At 45.7% G+C, this 26,376-nt stretch overlaps 1 protein-coding gene across 2 annotated transcripts in view; it reads right to left on the minus strand.

Moving 5' to 3' along the window:
• Nucleotides 1-6,109: 6,109 nt before the first annotated feature.
• VPS26A (VPS26 retromer complex component A) overlaps nucleotides 6,110-26,376 on the minus strand; it is a 1,053,575-nt gene continuing 1,033,308 nt past the window's right edge. For both annotated transcript variants that reach the window (XM_069610610.1, XM_069610609.1), the window contains exon 9: nucleotides 6,110-6,966. In XM_069610610.1, the coding sequence (XP_069466711.1) occupies nucleotides 6,856-6,966 (111 nt within the window). In that variant the 3' untranslated portion in view covers nucleotides 6,110-6,855. The remainder of the gene's footprint in view (nucleotides 6,967-26,376) is intronic.

Raw genomic sequence — 26,376 nt, forward strand, 5'->3', positions numbered from 1 at the left:
ACCGACCTGGAAAAAAACAATCTGAGGACCTCAATGCTTGAAGGATCATGGTTTCTGTACACATCACAGACAGTAGGGATAGTATTACAGGAACACTCCATCAACGCCCTGTTTTTCAACTGCGAAAATAAAAATTGCAATACTCCACTCCAACCAGCGTGGCAAAGCATGTGAATCTAAGCAGATCCATAAGCCTTAGAAATATTATATTATATCCTCTGCCAATAAACCTTTTGTATTTTATTATTATTTAATTGTATTAACTCTTGGTTATGCCAAATCTAATACATTCCAATTATTATTCTTGCTTCTATGCGTAATATGCATAACATTTTATATTTTGTTTTTTTAAACTGGGATGGAGGTTGAAGAGTAAGCCATAGAGCCTTGCGTCCTCTTTTCTGGTAGAAAGGAGGTGGGGTAAGTGACCGTGGGTTGAGATTTTGTGAAATTGTGTAATTACCCAACAGGCAAGTGCATTTTTAGAGTTTGCAGGATTTGACAGATTCTGTTAGATGTGATACATTCCTATGTCCGATTACCTCCAACTCTAACCCTACTGGCTTTGCTGGGAGAGTCCTCTCCCATGTTTAATGTATAAATTAGGGGGCCCACTTTAAAAATAGTAGGGAGATTAAGTAGCCTTCACATGTGTCCTTCAAGAGCAGACAAACCATTTATATATTTTTGAAATTCACTTTCCATCTAAGCTACTGTGCATACAGCAAGGGATTGCAAAATGTGCAATTTGCCATTCCATGTGGTTTAAGTGGTGTCCTTTGGATATCTTGCACATCATCCTCTCAGCAGATCTCGACTTCCTTGCTACCACAGAAACATGGTTACATGAGGCAGCAGGACCCTATCTAACCCTTGCTGTTCCCAACAATTACTCTATCCTTAGAGCGGATAGACCTAATGCTCGCGGAGGAGGTGTAGCATTCATTTTCAAATCCTCACTCAACCTCAGATCTATCACCTCCCTTCCATTAGAATCATGCGAGCATCTCACCATCAAAATACAAACCACCCCTAAGAGTACAATTACCATGCAACTAATATACAGACCCCCAGGTCCCACAGGCACCTTCGAGGAAGACATTACTTCTCTGACAGCCGAGAACTCTAAGCCTCTTTCACAAAATATAATTCTAGGAGACTTTAATCTAGGGTACAACGACCCTAACGACACTCCTGCCTCCTCCCTCGCTAACGCCCTATCGGAGCATGACTACACCCAAATCAACACACTACCCACCCATCAGAAAGGCAGAACCATTGATTGGGTAGTAGCCCATAATTGCAACATCACCTGCAGAGCCCCCCAACCTCTTGTATGGACGGACCATTTCCTCATACCATATGAAATCAGCATTAATAACCCTAATCCCAAACAGTGCCCCCATGCGCCCGCCTACCTAACCAGAAACAAGCGCAACATTACGGCAGAAACCCTCACACCACTGGTTCTCCCCTTCCTAAACTCGCTTCCAGCCACTGCTGACCTCAACCTCCTAGTCAGTACCTATAATGACGCCATGACTGACGCCATTGACACCGTGGCCCCACTAAAGTTACGTAAAGGTAAACCTAGGGCGCATCTGAACTCTTGTTACACACCTGAACTTAGCCAAGATGGAAACCATATGGAAAACAACCCCATCAGCTGAAAATAAAACTAATCTCACGACCATCTCCTCCCTTTACAAAAAAAGGGATAATCCGTACTAAGAAGGAAGCTTACAATGTAAGAATAGACAAGGCAGGATCCTCTGCTAAAGAACTCCACCATTCTGAAGGAATTAGAAAACCCCATCCCACCGACGGACACCTGTGTGAAAGACAAACCTTGGTGCACTAGCATCCAAAATGCCCTTGCCAACAAAATCATTGGCCTTCAAACTAAAATTGAGGCCAAACTACTACAACTCTCCAATAGTAACTCCTCCACCCCCAGCATATCCACCCCTACCAATACCACCTCTGGCTTCACATTCAAAAAGGTCACTATACCGGAAGTGCAAAAAATTATAGCATCCCTCAAACCTTCTAATTGCAAAGGGTACAGCTGCCCTGCCCAGATCATCAAAGATGCAGCGAGAGACCTTTCCCCCTTCATCTCCAAACTTATAAACGTCTTCTTCTCCACCAACTCTATACCTAACAATTTGAAACAGTCATGGGTTCTCCCTCTCCTAAAAAAACAATCCTTAGACCCAGCCATCCCCACTAATTACAGGCCTATCATCACGGTCCCCTTCTTGCTAAAAATCCTTGATAGAGTTGCCTACTTGCAAATTCAGGATTACAGAGTAATCAACTGTTAGGGTTGTGTCAGTCTGGCTTTCGACCTTAACATGGAACAGAAACTGCCCTTGTTGACCTCAAAAGTTAGATTGATGACATCAAAGACAAAGGTAAAGTGGCCATCTTGCTCCTTCTACACCTCTCAACATCCTTCGACCTGGTCGACCACAAAATACTCTGCAACCACCTCTCCTCTGCTGCCCATTTTTCTTCTTCAGCTGTCACGTGGATACAATCCTTCTTAGCCAACAGAACCATGAGGGTCTTTTCACCTGTGGCTGCAGCAGACCCTATTCCCATTACTTGTGGTGTCCCACAAGGATCTTGTGTTTCCCCCACCTTATACCCAGATACTCCTCACCATCTCTGGCAACTACAAGGTCTACGTCACCAGGATTAACAAAATCTTCATCATTCAGGCATGGATGGCCACACACGGCCTCTGCCTGAATGATGAGAAGATGGAGCTCCTCCTAGTCGGATCACCCAATAACTTACAGAAACTCAGCCCTGACTACACCATCATCATCATTGATGGTAACACCATCCCTGTTGTTAAAAATGTGAAAACCCTAGGCTTCTATCTTGATGCCAATACCAACCTTTCTAAACAAGTCAACATGATCGCCTCAACCACCGCCTACACTGGGAAACCAATTAGAGCTTGCAGACCTTTTTTATCCACTAAAAGCTGCCTCACACTGGCCAGGGCTTTCATACAATCTAAGCTCGACTATTGCAATAGCTTTTACCTAGGTGCTAACCAAGGTATAATCAATAAACTTCAGGTTCTCCAAAACAATGCGCTGCAAGCAGCACTAAACATTCCTAGGAGAGAGCACATCTCCCCCATCAGAATTTCTTGCAAATGGCTCTCCATTCAACAAACAATTGACCTAAAAATTATTTGCCTTACCTACAAAGCCTTCAACCACCTAGCCCCCCCATCTCACCAACAAATTCACTTTGAAGCCAAAAACCAGAATCACTAGATCCTCTAACACTCTTTGCCTTACTGTGCCCAGATTCACCTCTAAAAGAGCCGGCAGCTCAAGCTTCATGGTCCTCGCCCCTCAACTTTGGAATACCCTGCCGTTGAATATCCAATCGACCGCATCCTTCCAACTGTTCAGGAAACTAGTCATTGGTTGGCTACTGGATAAAACCAATCCCAAATCGGACTAAGACCACGATTAATGTATATACTGTACATACCACTCAAATGTTTAATTGTATGCTCAGACTACCTCTGACTGTATATATTGTATATTACTTCTACAAAATGTATAACTGCAAATTCTATATATATTGTACTTTTTGTAACCTTGTCGCAAGCGCCCTTTTACTCCAGGGTCTGGAGCGCTATATAAATAAACAAACAGTCTTCATGCCCTCTCAGATTAGGAAACACTATATAAGCTAACACACTTGCAGGGATCCAGCCTGGCTTCGCGGGCTAGTGCCTTTGAAGAACTGGTCAGGACAGAGTTGGTACAGTCTGGGCCCAAACCACCCCCCCAGCAGGGAGTGTCTGTTGCTGGGCAGTGGGCAGATGCAGGGTTTGATGCTGTCCAGGATTAGACAGCCCTTATCTGGTGCAGAATACTGGCACTGGTGGGCTGGGAAGGCTCCCAGTCTGAATTTCTGGAACCAAGATTCCGAAGAAGCGTTGTATGTGCTGAAGACCCAGGAAACTGCTGCCAAGGACAACCAGCATTGCCAAAGCAATCTCCAGGTGAAGCTGTGTTTCTCCTCCTGCAGCCAGAGAACAGCCTCTTCTAGACTTTGACCGCGACTGATGGGACCAACCGGTCCTGCACCTGAAATCAGCTGCCCATCTGAAGACCAGACCCCTATACTGTACGAGTCTCCACGCCAAGCTGGAGCTTGGGATTCTGCAGGTCGTCAACTTGTGGCCCAATGTCTGACCTGCTGTTGCTGCTCTCCTTGATGGAGAGGGGCCTTCCTGGAACCAAGACTTTACCCCCACATTGATTCCCACCTGCTGCCCCCTAGCAGGGGTTTCATCGCTGCTGCCCTGATTCTGGTGTGTACTGGATGCCTACATGTCATGGGACTTGATGTGGCTGCTGGCCTGGGCTGCTTGGCCTGTACAGCTACAAGTCTGCCTGAGCAATCCCAGAACCAGAGATTGGAACTGCTGCGAAGCCAGAAACAATTCCGACACCATCTTAAGCCACTGCTTCTGCAACCTGTGACCTACACTGGCAGGACTAATGGCAGAAGGAAGTGTCCCCAGCGACCGAGGGGTGGTCAGTCAAATCACACTAAGGGGCAACAGAGTACTTGCCTGTTTTCATGACACGTCTGCCCCCCGAGCCATAGGGTTTGTATGGGTGCAGAGTACACGCCCCAACACTCTTGCCTGGCTGTGATCTATTGCCAAGGATTGTCATCACACAGGGTAACTCCCATCATAATGGGATAATTTTAGAGTATACCCCTAAAATTATTATTTGCCTGTTCAATCCAAAAGGTGTTGTTAAACTACATCTCTCACCCAACTTGTTGGCTTCGCAAAGTTTGTGCAGGGAAACGTTTGATACGTCTATGCCCCTCTCTGGTACTTAACTGTAACTCTGATGAGGCACATGGCATAGTTAACTGATAGGGAAGGACTACTTGATTTAGTTAACTGCCTTATACTTATGAGGCAGGATATATTGCTTATGTTTTAATGCATTGTTACTCACTACAATTTAATTGCTTCACTTCATTGAACTAAAACAAAGCAACAGCAATTTTAAGTGTTATGTAATCTCACTTTGACAGTACCAACAGTGTACTAAGATATGCATATAAGTCTGCTGTATGAGATTGCTTCACAGGTTTTACCTGCTTAGTGTTTGAAGGCCTTATAAATGAATATGTTTTTGTACCGTGTAATCTCTAATATTTAATTGTCTTTATGTGTGGTTAGTTGCACACCACCCCATAGCTCTGGATGTCTGCCTTACTGCTCAGCTCACGTTACCTAGATCGTTTTTGGCGAACTGTTCTTGGGCTAGGTTAGCCTCTGAGAACCCTCTCACAGGGCTGCTTTTGAAAATCCATCTCAACACCTAGATATTGGTCGCTGCCTTATTTCTGTTTGGAACATATCTGTCAGCTCTGACTGGTCAACAAAGCATGCCGATCTCCCACATGCTCACCAGATGGCAAACACACCATGGTCTGGGCACCAGGTCTAAGCTTACTGCTCTGCCAAAAGAGGCGAAATCAAAACTGCTCTGTGGCCTTCCTGGTGGCACATGCCAAACTGCTCTGAGAAAGGTAGGATTGAGGAGAGCTGAGCCCATCCACTGAAGGTAGGACTGAGGAGAGCTGATCCCCTCCACTGAAGTCTTGTGGAATAATTGCACAAATACATTTCTCGGCAAAGGGTTTCAATAATGGTTTACATCATTTTCTGCCTATGTTGACTAAGTATCATCACATTCAATGTTGTTTGAGCCCATCAGGTGTGAGGAATCTAAACAGTGCTGCTTCTCCCCGACCCCATTGACACCCACAGCGGGACTTGAAGGCTATTTAAGTCCCTAAATACAGTGAAGTATTTTGATTCTTTGGAGTGGAGTAATTGCTCTATACTACATAAATGAGCAACAGCTAGGTTCAACTGATTATGCTCTTGTTCAATGAACCCACATCACTCCACCAAACACTCCCTATGTAAAATAAAGACTTTCATGGATTATGTAAAGGTTGAAATCAGTTCAGAGCCAACATATGGTGAGAGGGTGTCTTACCACAAGCGCCAATGCAGTAGAAGCCACCTCAATAAATTAAAAAACTTTTATTCCAAATATATTTTACAAAGGAAAATCATAAAATTGGATATTTAATTGATCATTTGTCTATGGTAAAGTGTAAATATTTTACAGAAATTAATTAGCACTGCTCTTTTTTGGTAAATATGTCATAAAAACAAATATTTTATAAAAACAGATCTAAAGAATGATGCGTTTGCATAAGGGAAATGGGATACAAATTAATTTACATGTTTAATGAAACCTCAAAATCTGGAATGTGAATTATGTATGGAGGGTACACAATGCAGCAAAAATGTCTCAGCTAATCTGGCAAACGCATGGATTCATCAGATATATTTGTGAACATCATGCTTTCATATATGAACACCAAAGTAAATATAAACAGGTTTCTTATGTATAACTATGATGGAAGGACCATTTTTGATTTTTTATTGTCAAAAAACATTATGAATACAGCACTCTTCATCCAATGATACCATATTGGTTTAAATGTAAGTATTTTCAAGAGCAGAACCGTATGAAATAAAAGTATGAATGCACTATAAAAATCGTTGCTTGAAAGATTTCCAGTGTTTTGAACACGCTCTTCATATTTATTATATATGTATATATACACACAGATTTGCAGGAGGCTTAGTAGGTTGGTAAAATACATGCAGCAGTGTGTGATGGAGGAAACCCATTTTAACAAAGGGATGTCTCATTTTATAAACTGTTGCAATCCTATCTGCTGACACATGTTTTATTTTAATTGTTAAATCTCAGGCTGCTCAGCAGATGCCTGTGGTTCTGGAGACTCAAACCGCTGATGGAAGTTTGTTCTTTTTTTCAGCTTCTCTGGAGCTTTCCTCCATAAAATGATCTCCTAACAAAAAATATAGAAAATTGAATTAAGGAGTATGAATTTAGTCAGGCCATTCATAAAGTTACATGTATGCAACTACTACTGTGTATATGTTTTTTTTCTTATGGCATATAATGATGATAAAACAATATAAAGTTACATAGTTTTAACTTTCAAGTCAACCTTTAGCCAGGTTTAAAAAGAATTTCTGGCATAACGAGTAACCTGGCTTGAAAGTTAAATCGCACTGTACAGACTTAACATGCCAAACCAGGAAAGCTATTTATCCTTAACAGTATTTCTACAGCTTGATTTCAGACTTAGATCCACAAGCAGCACAGCATCAATCTGGTGGCTGTTCTATTTATCTCAACGTTTACAATGTCATGTTGACTGGAAAGGCTACCCCATTATGTCGCTTTGAAGAAACAATGCCCCACCCCTCAATAATATCCCGATAGTCTTGCTATTTTATTTACATGATCAAAGCATTTACAGTTTGAAACCCTCATCTCACTCTGAGGCAAGAAAGTAAGATCTGATTTTGGAAATATTCTATGTAGTAATTCATAACACGTACCAACATACGATTACCACTGTCAACTGAAAGGCTTACTAAGCACCAAAATGTGTGGCCTCTCCAATAGTTAATTCCAGTAAACCACATAACATCCATTTGGGTTTTAAGGCTTTTTCCAAAATAGAACACATAAAAGCAATTTAAAAATCGATACATACAATATTTCCTAACCTTTGGTCTATTATTCAGGGATATCCTTATGCATTTCCTTGTACCATAAGAAGGGCTTGATTGTTGGTGTAAATGTTTTTTTTTTCGCATTCCTAAAGTGAAGCAAACATCATCCAGGCACAGTAAACATAAAATTCAGAAATAAAGCAGAACGTGGATTCAGTGTTTTTATTTTAAGTGTCCTCCTGACCCAGGAGAAAGAATTTAAACCTGTCCCGGGCCAACTGTTCTAATCATCATCGGAAAAAGCACAGTACAACTGAATTACAAATAGCAGCATTCTTCCACTGGTAATTTCCTTCTAAATCCTTTGCAATTACTGTCTGGCACAAAGAGCCTGTATTCTTAAGACCCCAAATTAATCACCTCTAATCTTCATTACTTCTAGTCATACTCTTCGTCATAGTACTTACTTCTGTAGCCACGTCTCCGTTAGAAGAACCACTTTTTTCCATTCTGGGAGGAATATAACTGGCCACTTACAATCAAGTGTTACATTTTTCCCCAGCAGGATCGTAAGATCTTCCACACCTAAGGCGGGCGAGGGGGCATCAATAATGTGACGAGGAAGAGTAAGACTATGAGTAATAAAGATTACCATTAAGTAATCTGTGCATTACCTCCGCGTCCATCTTCCTCATCCTAGTACTTACACTTTTGAGGCATATCAAAGCTGTACCTTGTGGAAGGGACCCTATGAACATCCACGTGACACACAGCACTGCTCCATCCCCCATCCACATTTAATACAAACCTCACCACGGGCAATCTCTCTATTCTAGCCGTGAGTACACCAACCCTAAAAGCTACACCCTTTCGGTTTCCGTGTCCAATTTATAATGGCATCTTGGTTAGCCCAATAAGCCGCTTTGCAGATCTCGTGTAGTGAGATTGCCTAGGCATCCGTCCAAGATGCAGCTGCAGCCCATGCTGATTGGTCCTGTATGTGTAAAGGAGTGGGATAACCAGACACCGCCAATGACATCGAGATAACCCAGATCCAACAGCTGAAAGTTACAACTGAGACTACAAAATCACACTGACAGATTTACTGAAAACCGCAGTTTCAACCAGATACTTTTGGGCCGCTCCTCTGAGGTCTACAGAGTGCCAAACTCCTCCTCCTGCCGTTTTGGAATTCTAAAAGAAAACAGGGAGAAACACATTGTGAGAAGACTCAAATGTGGACATCATCTTCAGGAGAAACCAAACGTCACATCTCCTTAAAACCTCCAGCCTAACCAGAAGGAAAGAGGGTCTGTACACCAGGCCCTATATTTTGCCAAATCTATGTACTGCAGAAACAGCTATGAGCAAAGCTTTCTTTAATAGGAACTTGAAGACAAACTGCGATATTTGGCTCAAAGGTAGGGCCCCTCGGGAATCGCAGTACAGAGGTAAATCCGCTTAAGGGGAGCCCTTGTATCAGAGTGGTCTAGAAGAAACCAACGCTTCAAGAACGTATCAACTATAGCTTCCCCTTCCAAGATGCCTTTCGGGATACACCGCTCATGGAGTTCATAGGGTAAACATTGCTACCCCTTTATGAAACCATCTTGGAGGAACTGCAAAATGTCGGCAATACTGCACTGATGAAGGGGAGGGGCGAGCATCGGACCTCACACACCATTTAACAAATGTACCCAATGCCTATCATAGGCCTTTAAGCAAGCTGTGCAAATTGGATGGGGAACAGTATCTACCACCTAAAACTACCAACCTTCTCCTATCAGTTCCAGACTGACAACAGGATTTTGTATATCCCAGACATTGACCAGCTAGTAGACGGCAAGGCTATCTGGGGACCCCCAATTTACAAAAAGGGGGGATGGGAACTGTTATAGATAGGGTAAGCCCTGGCAACTGATTCAATAACACAAAAATTGGGCAAATCACCTTGAGTTACTTTAGTGCAACTCACCAGTCATACATCTACTTGTGATGTGATAGAGCACTCCTGCCTGTGCAATGGCTGTCCAGTTTCTAGAAGCGGGGCTAAATTAGAAGGATAGTTGACGTGGAACAGGTCTACGCTTCTCCTAAGTTGGAGCTAACCCTATTGGCGCTTGTGTACTGCCTATCTAAATGTGGATAGAAAAAGAAGGAAAGCTCCTTACGCATTATTGTTGTAACTTTGTAAGGGGGACGTGCCGTCTAATGTTTGACAATATATCCTGTGCAATCACTTCACTTGATCTTAACCACATACATTCCATTCGTTATTAAAAAGATGTTGGTTTCCCAGAAAACGATCTTGGGCAAAGTTATTGGCCAACAGTCTGGGTTCCTAAATAATAAAACAAAACACCAAACAATAGTAAACTGCGTCTATGAAGACCCTTCCGATTTACACCAGGAAGCAAACCCTAATTTTTCTCTGTGTGATCAGAACTATGCTGTGGCTAATGACAAGCCACTGCATGCCATTAGCACATACACAATGTCGACCCGTTTCAGTGGTTCATTATTTCTTCTTCCCAGCTTCTTTAGGACAATCTTCTTGATGATAACGTGGTATACTCACAGTTATCTTGTTACGGAGGCTAGTGGTTTATTTGTTGAACCACTCTGCAGTGATCCGTAACATTGAATGGATCTTGGCCCGTAATTCTGAAAGGAACAGCCACGGCATCATGACCTGGTTGCACGCTGTTAAGGAGAATTCTCACAAATGTGCTAATCCTCTTCACCTTAGAGACCGCCAGCAACTTTGCTGGATTTTGAGGACTTGATTTTTTTACCTGGAAAGAATGTGGGCCTTTTTTTCTCACTCATGTATTTTGATGTGTGTTTTACTCTTGTGTTCTTTGATTATGGAGTTTTTAGACAAACTCAATAGGCATCATCTTTCAGGTGTGTCACACAGCAACCTCAGTGCAGTGACACAGGGAAGCCTTTTAGGCTGTCCCAGGGTTCAAATACCTTCTCTGGGATAAACTACTGTTTCCCAGAGAATGTAAAGTTAAGTTGACTTTACCAGTCTTTTTAAATTCCTAGACCCAGCACACACTATCTTACAATAGAATGCTGGAGGGGTTACCTAGTATCCCCTATGTCTAGAAACTCATGTAGCAGTCAAATGCTACCCTATCCTATCGAAATGGCTGGTGGCAGTGGTTTTACAACGAACTAAAACGATTTTTACCAACCGCGAAAACTGGTAGCATTACATCGTGAGAGCCATGTTTTTCAAGATGGCGTCCGAGCCCCCTTTGTTTAAACAGGTCACGGCCTTGTTTTCTCGCCATTTCTTTTTGGAAAGGTCCTTCTAGAGTTCGTCTCTGCATGCCAAACTAGGTTTGGTCCCTTTGTACCTACATCTTTGGCGGGCTTCAGGACTGAAGACCGGCTCTGGCGCCGGAGTGTCTGGGGTAGGCAGGAAGTGAGGGAGGTGCCTGAAACTCCCTATGCTTAGTCTCCTAGGAGACCCAAATGCACTCTGGCGTGATTGGCTGGCTGACTGTCCAGCAAGGACAGCCACCGTGCTGGGAGAGTGGCAGCTAGGCTGGAATGAATGGGAGAAAACTGTTTAAAAGGCGAGTCTCTTGAACTGAAAGGCAGAGTCAACCACTGGAATGAAAGAATCGAAGACGAGCTGGAAGAAGACGGCTGCTGCAACTCCTGGACTGTTGGTTTGCCCGGTGAAGCCCTGCTGCAGGTCTGAATCGCCAAGTTCATCTCTACAGAGAAGCCCTTCAAGGACGACTTCTCCCTTTGAGTTGGTGGGACCAATCAACTCGTAAACCACCTGGAAAACGCTGCAGGAAACCGAATAGCCAGGGAGAAAGGACACCAGTTTGTGTGCTCTAAGACAGCTACCGGAGCCGAAGATTTGCCAGCTTTGTGACCAGTCCCCTTGCAGTGCAGGAGTCCCCCGACGTCCTCCCTCTTGTCCCCACGACTGAGGCTCAGGAACAGAGGGATATGCAGGAACTGCCAGGAAGAGAAGTCTTCAGATGCATCTTTTTCTTCTATACAAGGTACTGTGAAAACCTGACTGAGAGAATTTACCTCTCACTGCGAAAGTGCGTACAACTTTGGCAACTTGCAGGCCTAGTCAGTTTGTGACCCGACATATGAACCTTTCTTCAGTGAACTACTTCCGAGAACCGTGGCAAAGACTTTTCTGTTTAAACTAACAGAACCGTTTTTCTTATACGAGACTCTAGCCCATTGACTTTGGCCTATCTATTGCATTGGAACCTCTGGTGAACTCAAACTATTTGCACTCTTTAAGAGTAACTCTGTTATTCGTTTTTATTAACTTATGCCTTTTTGCTCCCACTTAAAATGCTCTGAATGCCATGTTGCTCCTCCTTCAAAGTAGTTTAAATGTCTCAGAACCTAATAGTGTAACGTACTGTAGTATATTTCTGTGTGATATTGATTTCCTCCTTTTAGTGAATGTTTTCTGACTGTCTAATAAATTAAGAAGTGTTTTACCCAGAAACCTTGAGTATAAGTGTCTATCTGAATACTGTAACACCCTTAGAAGCTCAAATTCTCTCTTGAGATAAGCCTGGCCGATCAGCTCGCTACCAGAAACTGTGTGGTACAGACTTATACCAAAGGTTGGTTTTGCTTACACCTGCAGTCCTAGTTGTGTGCAGAGGTCCCAGAGGGTACTGCATACAAACCTTGCCTAACACTGGTGGCAGGCAGTGAGGATAAATTGTATAGTTGTTACATTGAGAGTTCTGCTTTACTTTTGTTCAAATAGTAACCTTCACAAGACTAAGCACCACTAGAAAAGCAATGTTATCATGCCTGATATGGATAACAGACAGGAGGCCCTGATCATTTTAACAGTAGATGAACTGAAGGAAATGTGTAAGGTCCGGAACCTCCCTGTTAAACCTAAGAAAAATGAATTGATTGAAAGATTGTTGGAATTTCAAAGTCTGAGAAGGTCTGCTACACCTACGCCTTCAGCAAATGAGGGAAATGTTGAGGAGGATGATAATGATTCAGAGTCTAACTCTAATGTTATTGTTGAGCATGAAGAGTAAGAGGAGTATCAGGATGTGAGCCCCACTGCAACTCAACAAGCTCTTGGGCCTCAAGCTTTAGCCACAGGGACCATATGAGTACAGAATGTTTCTCTCTTGAAAAAATGAGACTTGAGTTAGAGTTCAAAAGGCTCCAAATGCAAACTGAAAGTAAACATCAAGAAATCAAACTCAGAAAAATGGAAATGGAACATGCTCTTGAAATGAAGAATTTGTCTCTTGAAAATGTTTCTATCCCAGAGTCTTCTAGGTCTTCCAGTCCTAAGAGACCCTGCATGCCTAAGGAAGCTGTGAGTATGTATGAGGTGAAGTTTGATATTTTGGTTTGGTTGGCTGCTTTTGAGCATAACTATGGGATTCAGGGTTTCACAGGAATCAGTTGATTCCTTGGCTTTTCACTAGGCTTCCCCAGGTTGCAACTGATGCTGTAATGGAGGTGGGGGGACCTTGAAAGATTGTAGTATGAAAATGTGAAGCTAGATTTAATAGCTAGATTTGGGAAAACTCCTTCCAAGTACCTAAAGAGGTTTAGGACTCTCAAAAAGCATGATGGTACCCCTTGGGCTACCTGGGTGTGTGAACGTTTGAAGAACTTAGATGGTTGGGTAAAGGGTTACAGAGGTAACACTTTTGAAGGAATGAGAAATCTATTTTCGTTGGAATCAATTTTTGATGCCTGCTCTCCTGAGCTGAGACAGCACTTGGCTGACTAAGGAAATTGATCCAAAGAAGTTAGCAAAGGCTGCTGACTTGTGGGTTGCCAACAGAGCTACTCACAAGGATTCTGGGGCAATTCAGAAGAAGGATGATGGGAAGCAGCAAAATAAAGATGGCAAAGAGAATTCTAATACCTCCAATCCAAAAGAGGGCCCTAAACAGAAAAAGGGTAAGCCACAAGGGAAACCGAATCAGGCTAGTGAAACCTCTGGTTCCAAACCAGTGTGAGGTCAGCAGAAACCCCCATTTGTCAAAACATTTGGAAAATGTTATGCTTGTGGGTATACTGACCATGTGAAAGGGGATCCCAGATGCAAGGGTAAACCTTCAGGGGTCCACACTGCCTCCTTAGCCTTTTCCCCAGATGGAGAAATACAAATGGCAAGTGGAAACTTTCAATTACTGGCTGAAGACCCCATTGGAGTCTCTGCCAGTGTTTCTTTAATGCCCCTGGGTCTGTGGGAACAGCAGAATTTAGATGTCTATAATTCAATTCCAGATAACACAAACGAATATTATAAGGACAGCGTTCTTGTAAACGGTCAGAAGACCCCTACCACCATTAAAGACACTGGGGCCAGCATTACAGTGGTGGATGAATCTTTTTTCAAAATGGAGGATGTTGCTAAGGTACCCAAAGGCCTCCCTAAACTTGCTGAAGGCCCTGTTCAAATGCTTCCAAGATTACCAGCTCTCATCCAGTGCAACAACATGATTGTCAAGATACCTGTTAGAGTGCAGAGTGAGGTGCCTGGGAGAGTCCTGTTGGGGAATGACTTAAAAACTCTTGGAGTTGTATCAAGCACTCCCAGGCCTCCCAGCAAAAGGAAACAGGAGCAGACTAGGAAGGCCAGGGAGAGTACCTTAGAATGCTCTCCAGAGGATGTTACAGAAGAAACTATAACACCCAGCCCACAGGAACTACTAACTGCTATTTCTTTTTTTAAAAACGTTTTATTAGTGGTCACAAAAAAGATACATGGCACCATTGCACAACTCATCTCACGTATACAACAAGGGTACATTGTTTATTAGATTTCTACATTCAACGTTACGGAGACATGTCATCATCAGGAATCATGTTGCACAAATAAACTCTAAAAGGGCCCCAAATATCTTTGGGCCTGCATGCCGCAGGTTGGGTCAAAACAAACTGTTCTTCTGATTCATTGACATGTGTCAGTTCTTGTAGGAATTGGTTCATGCTGGGTGGACCGGTGCTTTTCCATTTCTGTAGGATACATTTTTTGGCTACTGCGCAAGAGATATTAAACATTCTTCTAATTTTCTCAGAGCGTTTGTCAATGTCTCCAAACAAGTATTTTTGGGGGGGTCAATTCAGGGGGAACCTGTGTTATCTCATCCAACAATTCTGCCACAGCCTTCCAGAAACCCGCCACCACCGGACATTCCCAATACATATGAAAAGCACAGGCCTGAGCTGCGTTGCATTTGGGGCAGTTACCCGAGGTATCTGGTGCAAATTTAGCGACCCTGGCTGGTGTGTAGTGTAGCCTATTCAGAATTTTGAATTGGATCAACCTCAACCCAGAATTAAGTGACACATTCTTAGTGAGCAGGCAATATCTAGCCCATTTCTCCTCTTCAATGGGCATCTGCAAAACTACTTCCCATTTCTCCTTGACTTGGTTCACTGTGGGGGTGTGGGCCTGTACCGCAGAGTACGGCCTAGAGATTCCCAGGCCGTCTTTAGCTGTTACTAACTGTATACACGGATGTGGTTTGGGCTCATCCGGAAAGAACGGCCATTTTTTCTGAAATGCAGATCTCATACAATAATATTGGAGTGTTTTGAGTTGCCCGCCTCCCAGCGCACTCAGCAATTCCCCCAGGCTCACGAATTTCCCATCAACAAACATATCTCCAAGCTTCATTTCGCCATTAGGGTCCCAGGATACCTGTATGCTTGTGTCATGTGTGGGGGTATACCCGGAAAGTTCCACAAAGGTATCTCTGGGTTATAGGGTGTTTCCAGTCTCATTCTTTTGTATATAGCCTCCCATGCCCCGACTGCGCTGCTCATCGGATTGTATTCGCAAGTGTCCTTGCATTGTAGATCGAAAATGACAGATTGTATGTTTGTGGGGTATGTGGTGTATTCCTCTATCCATGTGTGGGGTTTTTTATCCGCAGCATTGCACCAATATTTTGCAAACTGTGCTTGGGCAACATAATGATAAAGCTCAAAGTCAGGGGCCGCTATACCTCCCGAGGAGTAGGGTTCCGTCATTTTTTCCCATCCTATCCTCGCTGTCTTCCCGTTCCAGAGAAATGTCACCACCATGGATCGGAGTTTGGCGAAGAAGGTTCTGCCAAGCCACATGGGGATGTTAACAAAAAATAAAGCAATTTGGGCAAGATTACCATTTTAAAGATAGGGACTCTAGCGGCTAGAGAAATTGGGAGGCGCCCCCACATCTGAAGTTTTGTGTTTAGAGTTTGTAGCGCGCTTTCAAGATTGTCTGAGTATAGTGTGAGTTTATCCCCGAGACCAAGATTCCCAGATATCTGATATAGTGCTCTGACCACTTGAGTCCGTCTGTTATGTCAGGGCACCTGGTGGTCGGTGTGAGCGGGAATATTTCAGATTTAGCCCTATTTATAGTACACCCAGAGTAATTTGCAAATTCTTGTATCTCTGCCATAACGGGTGCTATGTTTATCTCAGGCTCCCGAACATATAATAATGTGTCATCAGCATACAGTGAGATCAACTGGGTGGACCCCTTCATCTTTATCCCTCTATCCGCATGTCTCAGTCGAACCGCAGCCGCCATTGGCTCGATGGTCAATGCGAACAGCAGGGGCGAGAATGGACAACCCTGTCTAGTCCCACTGCCCAGCAGGAACACTTCGGAGATGGCCCTGTTAGTTAACACCCGAGCTCCAGGCTCAGTGTATAGCAGCCTTACGTATCTTACGAAGTTGGGGCCCACCCCAAATGCCTCCAGCACCGCCAGGAGATAAATCCACGAGACAGAATCAAATGCTTTTTCAGCGTCAAGGGATATGGCCACCGCGCTTCTCCCTGGGTCTATTTGCGCCATTATGCCGAAAAGCCTCAGGAGGTTCAGGCCGTGGATCTCGTGGGGATAAACCTGTTTTGATCGGGATGGACAACGGTAGGGACTGCCAGCAGAAGCCGATTTGCCAGCACTTTTGCGAATATTTTGGCGTCGGTATTTAGAAGTGACAGAGGCCTTTAGGATGATACATCCTGTGGTGGTCGCCAAGGGTTAGGGAGTACAGGGATCACAGCCTCCCTCATAGTTGGGGGTAATATGTTTCTCTTGAGGGCTTCCTCCCATACCTGCATCAATATCGGAACAAGTTCCTCGCGGAACTCTTTGTAGAATTCGGCCCCTATCCCGTCCGAACCTGGTGCCCTGCCTGTTGCCAGTGCGTTGATTGCCTCCATGATCTCCTCTGCAGTTACCGGTTGGTCCATTGCCAGGCGTTCTTCATCGGGAAGTTTAGGAAGGGAGAGAGCCTCAAGCTATGCCTTAATTTCTGTGAGCGATTTCTTATCTTTGTTAAAATATAGTTCTTTATAAAAGTCAGCAAATTCCCCATTAATATCCTCGTCCCTCAGTAGTACCTCCCCATGCGCCATTTGTATGCTTGTGATCTGAGTAGGTTGTTTATCGTGCTTAAGCAAGTTGGAAAGCGTTCTACTTGTCTTATTACCTTCCCTGTATCTACGTGCCCGTATGGGGGCTGCCACATAGCGAACCTCTCTAATGGCCAGCTTATCAAATTCCTGAAGGTGTGTGTGTACGTCAGCTAATATTTCTCTATCTTGTGTGCGTGTGTATGTTTCCTCCAATGCGTCTAGTTTACTCTCAATATCTGATACCTCGGTTCTCACACCCTTCAACATGCCCACAGACCTGGATATCAAGACTCCCCTTATCCAAACCTTGAAGGATTCCCATACTGTTGAGTACTTGTCAACCGATTCCACATTATTAGAAAGAAACTCTGCAATTTCAACATGTAATGTTTCCACCACCCCGGGGTCCCCCAGCATTGCGCTTGGCATTCTCCACCTTCTAGCAGGACAAGGGACATTCCAGAGCATTAGTTACAACAGTACTGGGGAATGATCCGACAATGTAGGGTGCAAAATCTCACACCTCTTCAATGCAGCCGCTATGGCAGAGGAGACAAACCACTGATCAATTCTGGACTCAGAGTCGTGCACCGAAGAATAGACTGTGTACTTCCTACTACCAGGATGTATCTCCTGCCAAGCATGTACTAATAAAAGTTGTGATAGAATATGACCCAGGTTTAGGACTGTTTTGCTCAGGGCTCTAACAATTTGAAGATCTGTCAAGAACAGGGTCCAGGGCCACATTGAAGTCCCCTCCCCAAATAACATTTGATACATCGAGTGAAACAATTATCTGATATATGTCCATGTAGAAAGCAGAGTCATCAATATTGGGCCCGTAGGTGTTAACCAGAAGTAGTTGTTGGCCAGCGACCTCCCCCCATACTATAACGTATCTACCCAGATGATCGACCTTGTGGCTTCCCAACTTGAACCCCAAGTCTGGATGAATAAGGGCAATAAACCCTCTAGATTGGGAAGAGTAGTTTGTGTGAAACCTTAGGGCACTCCATTTGGGCAGTATATGCATGTTGCTCGCTACCACTGTGTGATTTTCTTGTAACATTAGGATTTGGGGACTATGCCTGGCAACGTAATTGACAATTTTCTTGACTTTCATCTGATTATTTAACCCCCGTACGCTCCATGTTAACAGTTTGATCTTCAACCCATCACCAGTGTATTGTAAGTAGATATTTGACATTGCCTCGTTCATCAGGTTTATAGTATTCGTCCAATCTAGTCGGCGCCAGTCTCATTGTAACCACATTTTTACTTTTCAAACAATTAATCTCTGTCAACCTTCCACCTTCCACCTGGACATAGCGTCTTCCAGTGGCCACAAACTCCAACAATGTACCACAATGAGTCCATTTTCGAATTGAAACACTCAATCCCACACCCGCGTCCCTCCCCACCACCCTCATCATCACCCCCAACTTGACGATGTACCCAACCAAACTCATGGAATATTCCAGGGGTAGCCATGTTGCTTCACATGGCCGCTGACTAGGTCTCAAAACTCCACTTAACCACATTGCCTGGGGCCGCTTGGCCATTAAATTATCTTGACTATAGCCTCTGGGATACGGTAGCATTTACACATGTTTGACTTTTAAGTGTTTCTTAGTCCGCCGGTCTGGGCCTGTTTTGCGCTGGTCTGCCCCCTCTGGGAGGCAGGGGTATGGAGGTTTCAATGTATTGCGTAGCTTCAGCCGGGGACTCAAAAAAAATGCGCCCTTCCTGCATGTTGGATCCTCATCTTGGCCGGGAACATCAAAGCGTACCGGATTTGGCGTTCTCTCAGGAGCCTTTTGACTGGCTCGTAGGATCTTCTGCTCGCCTGAAGCCCAGTGGAAAAGTCTGGGTAGATGTGTATACAGCTTTCTTCATATTGGAAAGTTCCCACCTCCCTCGCCTTCCGAAGGATTGTGTCTCTATCCCTATAATTGAGGAGTCGTGCAATTATTGTGCGTGGCGGTGAACCTGGGTTAGGTGTTGGGGCCAGTGTACGATGTGCTCTCTCGACCAAAAAGTGCTCGGAGAATGCCACCGGCCCGAACAAGGATTTGAGTAGTGCCTCAAGTTGCTTTTCCATTTGACCTTTCCCAAAGGATTCCGACACGCCCACCACTCGCATGTTATTTCTCCTTCATCTCGATTCGAGATCCTCGCATTTATTCTGTAATTTTGCCATATTTCACTTAATCTGGGTGATGTCACGGCTGTGGTGTGCAATGCTGTCTTCATTAGTGCTTATTCTGTTTTCAGTTTCCGTGACACGTGCACTTTCTTTCTCCACTCTGGCCTTTAGAGAATCGATGGAGGACACTATGTCATCCAGCTTCATGTTAACTGCACGAAATCCATTCTGCACTATTGTTGTCAACCTGTATTCTTGATCGCCAGCCTCTGGGTTGAGGGCCTCATTAGCATCAGTGTGGACGTCCGCAACAGTGGTTTGATTCTGGCTGCCAGTGTAGGCATCCATTGGGCCTTTCTTTTTGTTCCCCGGAGTCTTGGCGCCTTTACCTGCCTTATGTGGTTCCCCCATAATGCTGTTGAGATGTCCCCCACTGTATTTCCTGCAACACTTCAATATTCGGCTTGCCACACCCCTGCGTATCGTCCAATTGTACCCCTTGTATTATGTCTCAACCATGGGTCAGGATCGGGTTCAGGGGCCAAAGACGTTGTATGTGCGCACTCTTCGGGGTACAACTTGTCAGTACCTGGTTTCAACGAGTGGACTGTGTCTCCCCACGTATTGTACTTTAGGATTGTCACGTTCATGGTAGTTTATAGCTCAGTGTTGTTCAGGAGTCTTCAGCCTCCCCAGCCTGCAAGTTGGCTTATGTGATCCCAAGTACTCCTCCACGGGCCAGTCCCTTGGAGGAGGGTGTATTTAAGTGTTTTTTCCACTTCGGGGAAGGGCACCACCAGTGTGCACCCACAAAATCATATACCACGCAACGCGGTCCACGCCTACCGATGGCGCCGGGTCCCCGCGTGCGGGAGCCCACTGCGGCCTACACAGGGCTGCTTCAGGAGGAGGGACACCACAGGCCCACTCAATTGGGATTTGGAGTCTTAAGAGGCTGCCCCAAACACTCAGGAGCAGTATGTGTCCCGCCGAGCCCACCCGTCCCTGCAACACGTTAACAAATCACGCTCGCCGGATCAAAGGGAGCTGTCCCATGGCGAGAGCCCTCTGTCACACTCCGATGATTTTATGCCTCTGCTCCCCCTCTGTCGTACCACCGTCCCTTCTTAATTGGCGCCAAAGGCGTTGTCAGTGTGTCTCCAGGCCTCTGCGTATTTTTCTGTCGCGGCCTCTCCGCCCGCCTCGAAATGTGCAGCATGATTTGGGGGGGGCACCTCCGGAGCCCAGCAGCCGAAGACCGCCGCGGGCATAGGCCGCCTCCGGAGGTATGCCAGTTTGCCTTACTTCGCCTTCCCAGGCCGACTCCGCACACCAGTCGCATAGCACGGATCTAAATGCTGGGCGCGGTCCGTAGACTAAGGCTCCTCCCATCAGGGGCCTTCCGCCCAGCTGCAACCGCGGTTCTTAAGTGGCTCACCTCGATGCTCAGTGCCGGATCACGTCTGCCGCGTGGGCCGGCTGATATTTGCACGGCCGTAACTTCGGCGCTTCCAGTCGCTGATCCCCAGGAGTTTCTAGGACCTCCAATGGATAGTTGGGCTATCCGTACATATATTTTGGGCTCAGCAGCCAGTTCAAGAACAGAGAATTAGGCGCAGGATTTCTAAGTGGAGCGGGAGCTCTACAATCAGGCGCCCATTTCTATTGTGCGCAACAGCGCCCCCTCCCCCCAATAACTGCTATTTCTAAGAAGAAAGAGGCAAAGGGGAAACCCAAGAGAAAGCAAGAGAGCACGCCTGTGCTTCCAACAAGGACATCCCCGAGAGGACCGAGAGGACTGTCCAAAGTCACACCTGTGACTGTGACTGCTCCACCAGCTGAGGCGGAGTGTGAGGAACAACCAGGAAAGGCTGAATCAGCTGCTGAAGATTCAGAGCTGGAAGAAGACCTTCCCCCTGTTGGAGATGTGGATCCTAAAGACCATCCTGAGCTGCAGTCTGTAATGGCAGAAGGTGGGCCCTGTAGGGCAGACTTCAGCAGAGGTCAAAGAGAGTGTCCTACTCTTGAAGGACTTCGTCAACAGGCAGCTTCCCAGCTGGACGGGCAAGAGCCAGGGAAGCACAGGTTGTACTGGGAAGATGGCCTCGTCTACAGTCAAACAACTGAGTCTATCCCAGGGGACTAGAGAAGACTTGTAGTGCCTCTAGAGATCAGACAACAGTTCCTACAGTTAACCCATGAGATTCCTTTGGCTGGTCACTTGAGTTTCAAGAAGACCAAGGAAAGGCTTTCTCTGTATTTCTCCTAGCCTAAGTTGGGGTCTAATGTAGATAAATTATGTAGGAGCTGTCACACTTGTCAGACATCTTGCAAAAGTGGAGCCAAGAATGTGGCACCCTTGGTGCCTCTCCCAGTGGTGGGAGTCCCTTCTGAGAGGGTAGGAATAGATATTGTTGGTCCCTTAGACCCTCCAACCTCTTCAGGCAATCAATTTATATTGGTTGTAGTAGACCATGCTACTAGGTATCCTGAAGCTATACCTATGAGAACTGTTACATCTCAGGTTGTTGCTAAGACCCTACTTGGTATTTTTAACAGGGTAGGTTTTCCTAAGGAAGTCTTCTCTGACGGGATCAAATTTTAAGTCCCACTACATGCAAGCCATGTGGAAAAACTGTGGAGTGACTTACAAGTTCTCAACTGCCTACCATCCCCAGACGAATGGATTGGTAGAGAGGTTTAATAGGAGCATGATAGGTGCTTTAGAAGAACCCCTTAGAAGAAAGTGGGACCTTCTACTGCCATGCCTTCTATTTGCTCATAGAGAAGACCCTCACGAGGGAGTTGGATTTAGTCCCTTTGAGCTGTTCTATTGTCATCCAGTTAGAGCTCCATGGGCCCCAATTAAGGAGGGGTTGGAGAGTGCTCCTTCACCCAAGCCAGTGAGAGTCACTGACTATGTGCTTGGTCTCCGGAGGAGAATGACACACATGATGACAGAAGCAGCAGATAACTTGAAAGCAGGTCAGACTCTGGTGAAACATTGGCATGACCAGAAGGCCAACATGGTTGAGTTTAATCAAGACCAGCAAGTTCTAGTTATGGTACCTACAAGGCAAAGGGCCTTACATGACAAATGGATTGGACCGTTCAAGGTTGTGGGAAAACTTGGAGGTCAATTATTTGGTGGACTTAGGCAATGCTAAGGAGGCTCCCAGGGTCTTTCACACCAACCGCCTAAAAGCCTATGTCTCAAGACCAGAAGTGGGAGCTTTGCTTCTAGCTTCAGCTCAGGAGGAGGAGGAGAGTGAACTTCTACCGGATCTCCTCAGGGGACAACCTTTAGATGAGAAGATAGAAGGAGTTAATCTCTTTTCTAACCCGACACTGGAACAACAGGAGGAGTGCACGTTTCTGTTAAATCAGTTTGCCACCCTGTTTTCACTATCACCAGGCTTGACCCCTTGGAGCTAGCATGATATTCTCACTGGTGACTGTTTACCTGTCAAAAGCAGAGGTTACAAAATGTCAGACCATGTAAGAACCCACATAAAGGAAGAGGTCAACAAGATACTTGATGTCGGGGTAACAGAACCCTCTACAAGTCCATGGTATAGTCCAGTTGTACTTGTGCCAAAGGCAGGATCCAAGGAGTTGAGATTCTGTGTGGACTATAGAGCTCTAAATGCAGTCACAAAGACTGATGCCAATCCTTTACCTAGGACAGATGAGCTGGTGGACAAACTCGGATCAGCCAAGTACCTCAGTACATTTGACCTAACGTCAGGCTATTGGCAAATAGCCCTGACAGACCATGCCAAGGAGAAAACTGCATGTTCGACCCCAGCAGGCCTCTACCAGTTTAAGGTAATGCCTTTTGAACTAAAGAATGCACCTGCGACATTCCAAAGGATGGTTAATCAAGTTCCGAATGGGATGGAGGACTTCTGCATGGCATACTTGGATGACATTGCAGTGTTCAGCCCTACTTGGAAAGAACATGTTGACCACTTAGGATATGTTTTGCAGGCTCTTGAGCAGGCCCACCTGACCATAAAGGCGAGTAAATGTCAAATTGGTCAGAGCAAAGTGGTCTACCTTGGACATGAGGTAGGAGGAGGTGAAATAAGGCCATTGCCTAGTAAAGTACAAGCTGTACAAGAATGGGCACTCCTACTACTCAAACCCAAGTGATAGCCTTCTTATGTCTCACTGGGTATTACAGGAACTTCATAGAGAACTATGGGTCCATAGCTTCTCCCTTGAATGTGGTCTCCTCATCCAAATTCTCCAAGGTGGTCAGGTGGAATGAGGAGTGCACTAAGGCATTTGAAGGACTTAAGAAAGCCCTTTGTCAAGCTCCAGTTTTAAGAGCTCCTGACCACAGCCAAACCTTCATTGTGCAAACAGATGCTGCCAATACAGGTATAGGTGCAGTCCTGAGTCAGCTGGATGAGAAAGGCAGGGAACACTCAATCTGTTTCATCAGCAGGAAGCTGAAGGAACCTGAGACAAGGTGGGCAACCATAGAACGCAAGTGTTTTGCCATTGTGTGGGCTCTGAAGAAGTTTAGACCATACTTGTATGGATCTACTTTTGTGATTCAGACAGACCACCAACCCTGGAGATTGTTAATGCAGATGAAAGGGGAAAATCCTAAATTGTTAAGATGGTCAATCAATCTACAGGTGTTTGATTTTACCTTTGAAAACAGGTCAGGGTGTAATCACCAAAATGCTGATGTTCTCTCCAGAATGTATGACCGACTGGAGTAAGGAGATTCATCTACGGGTGGATTAAATCTTCCTGTCCCTTAGTCTGGGGGGGACGAGTGTTAGGGAGAATTCTCATAAATGTGCTAATTCCCTTCACCTTAGAGACCCCAAGCAACTTTGCTGGATTTTGAGGACTTGATTTTTTTACCTGGAAAGAGTGTGAGCCTTTATTTCCCACTCTCTCATGTATTTTGATTTGTGTTTTACTCTTGTGTTCTTTGATTATGGGGTTTTAGATAATCCGTAGGCATCATCTTTTCATGCGTGTCACTCAGCACCCTCAGTGCAGTGACACAGGAAAGCCTTTTTAGGCTGTCCCAAAGTTTAAATACCTTCTCTGGGATAAACTACTGTTGCCCAGAGAATGTGAAGTTAAATTGACTTTACTAGTCTTTTTAAATTCCTAGACCCAGCACACACTATCCTACAATAGAGTGCTGGAGGCGTTACCTAGTATACCCTATGTCTAGAAACTCATGTAGCAGTCAAATGCTACCCTTTCCTATCGAAATTGCTGGTGGGAGTGGTTTTACAACAAACTACCATGATTTTTCCCGACCGCGAACACCGTTAGCTAAAAATCACGGGAGCCATGTTTTTTAAGATGGCGTCTGAGCACCTTTTGTTTGAACAGGTCGTGGTCTTCTTTTTTCACCATCTCTTTTTGGAAAGGTCCTTCTAGTGTTTGTCTCTCCATGCCAAACTAGGTTTGGTCCCTTTGTTGCTACGCCTTTGGCGGGCTTCAGGACTGAAGCCCGCCTCTGGCGCCCGAATATCTGGGGTGGGTAGGAAGCGAGGGAGGTGCCGAATCTCCCTGTGCATAGTCTCCTAGGAGACCCAAATGCACTCTGGCGTGATTGGCTGGCTGACTGTCTGGCAAGGACAGCAACCCTGCTGGGTGAGTGGCAGCTATGCTGGAATGAAAGGGAGAAAACAGTTTAAAAGGCGAGTCTCTTGGACTGGAAAGCAGAGCTGACCACTGGAACAAAAGAACCGAAGATGAGCTGGAAGAGGACGGCTGCTGCAACTAATGGACCGTTGGTTTGCCCGTTGGAGCATTGCTGCAGGTCCGAATCGCCAAGTTCACCTCGACAGAGAAGCCCTTCAAGGACGACTTCTTCCTTTGAGTTGGTAGGATCAATCGACTCGTATGCCACCAGGATACCATTCTCGGAGCTGGTTAGGATCAACCAGGGGGCAGGACACCAGCTTGTGTGCTTGAAGAACAGCAACCGGAATCGAAGATTTGCCAATTAAGGAAACCAGCCCCCTTGATTGTAACAAGGGTGGCAGCAGGGGCAAAACACGGCTTGGAAAGGCGACGAGATGGAGGACAGGGAAGGTGGAAACAGCTGTCCTCCGTCAGGCTCAGGCACGGCCTGTGCTGCACAGTGAGAAATAAAGACGGCCTTAATCCGCAACCCACTACAGGAGCCTGCGAAACCCTGGCCCGCCCCACCACGTTGTAGCTTGGTGGTGGGTTGGGGGTGCGGTAGCAGGAAGAATCCACGCGACCCCACACCCAACACAGCCCAGAGCGGGATAAGTGGAAAGGGCCAGCAGCCTCCCCCACATGCAGGTGGGGTCGGAAATCAGGAAAAGGAGAGAGCATTCGCCTCCTTGGCCGGGAGAGTGAGGGGTGGCTGCGGCAACTGCCTGCCTGGGGGATACAGAACTGCAAATCCATTCCCTGGTCTGCGGCATGGCCACCACTGAAAACACCGGAGAACACGAGGTCGGGCACCAGGAGTGCCTGAGATACAGGAGGCGTCGTCGACGGCTGTCTGATCCTAATGCACAGAAGCTCATAGTAATGGCCAAACGGTTGGTTGAGCTCCACTATTGTGAAGCCCTGTTGACGCTGCGATTTGGACTTTCATTGCATTTCTGTTTACAGCTATAAGGTAGGACTGCGAGCGACGCGCTCTTGCTGCTTCCTGTAAGGCGCAGCCCTGCGGGTCACGTGACATCTGAGGAAGTACTTATTCCTCACACAGCCACCCTCGCGGCACTGAGCTCCACTATTGTGAAGTCCTGTTGACGTTGCTATTTGGACTTTCATTGCGTTTCTGTTTACAGCTATAAGGCGGCACTGCGAGCGACACACTCTTGCTGCTTCCTGGAAGGCGGATCCCATGCGGGTCACGTGACATCTGAGGAAGTACTTGTTCCTCACACAGCCGCCCGTGCGGCGTTAAGCCCTGGAGCTGTAAGGGCTGGAGCTACTATTTAGCTGTTTAGCTGTTTCGCTGTGACCTGTGCCCACGGCCCACTGTCCGATACACGGGATACGCTAGATGCTCGCCAGCAGTATTATACACTCCTGGAAGTGAACGTGTGATTATCCCGAGATAAATGACTTAATGTTGGCTGTTTACTCTGGATATCTGCAGGGGTCTCGACTACGTTAGGGTGGGACTCTGCATTTCGCCACTTCA

Source organism: Ambystoma mexicanum, chromosome 8 (assembly GCF_040938575.1).
Source record: "Ambystoma mexicanum isolate Mex_15411 chromosome 8, UKY_AmexF1_1, whole genome shotgun sequence".
In the NCBI taxonomy this organism is placed as follows: Eukaryota; Metazoa; Chordata; class Amphibia; order Caudata; family Ambystomatidae; genus Ambystoma; species Ambystoma mexicanum.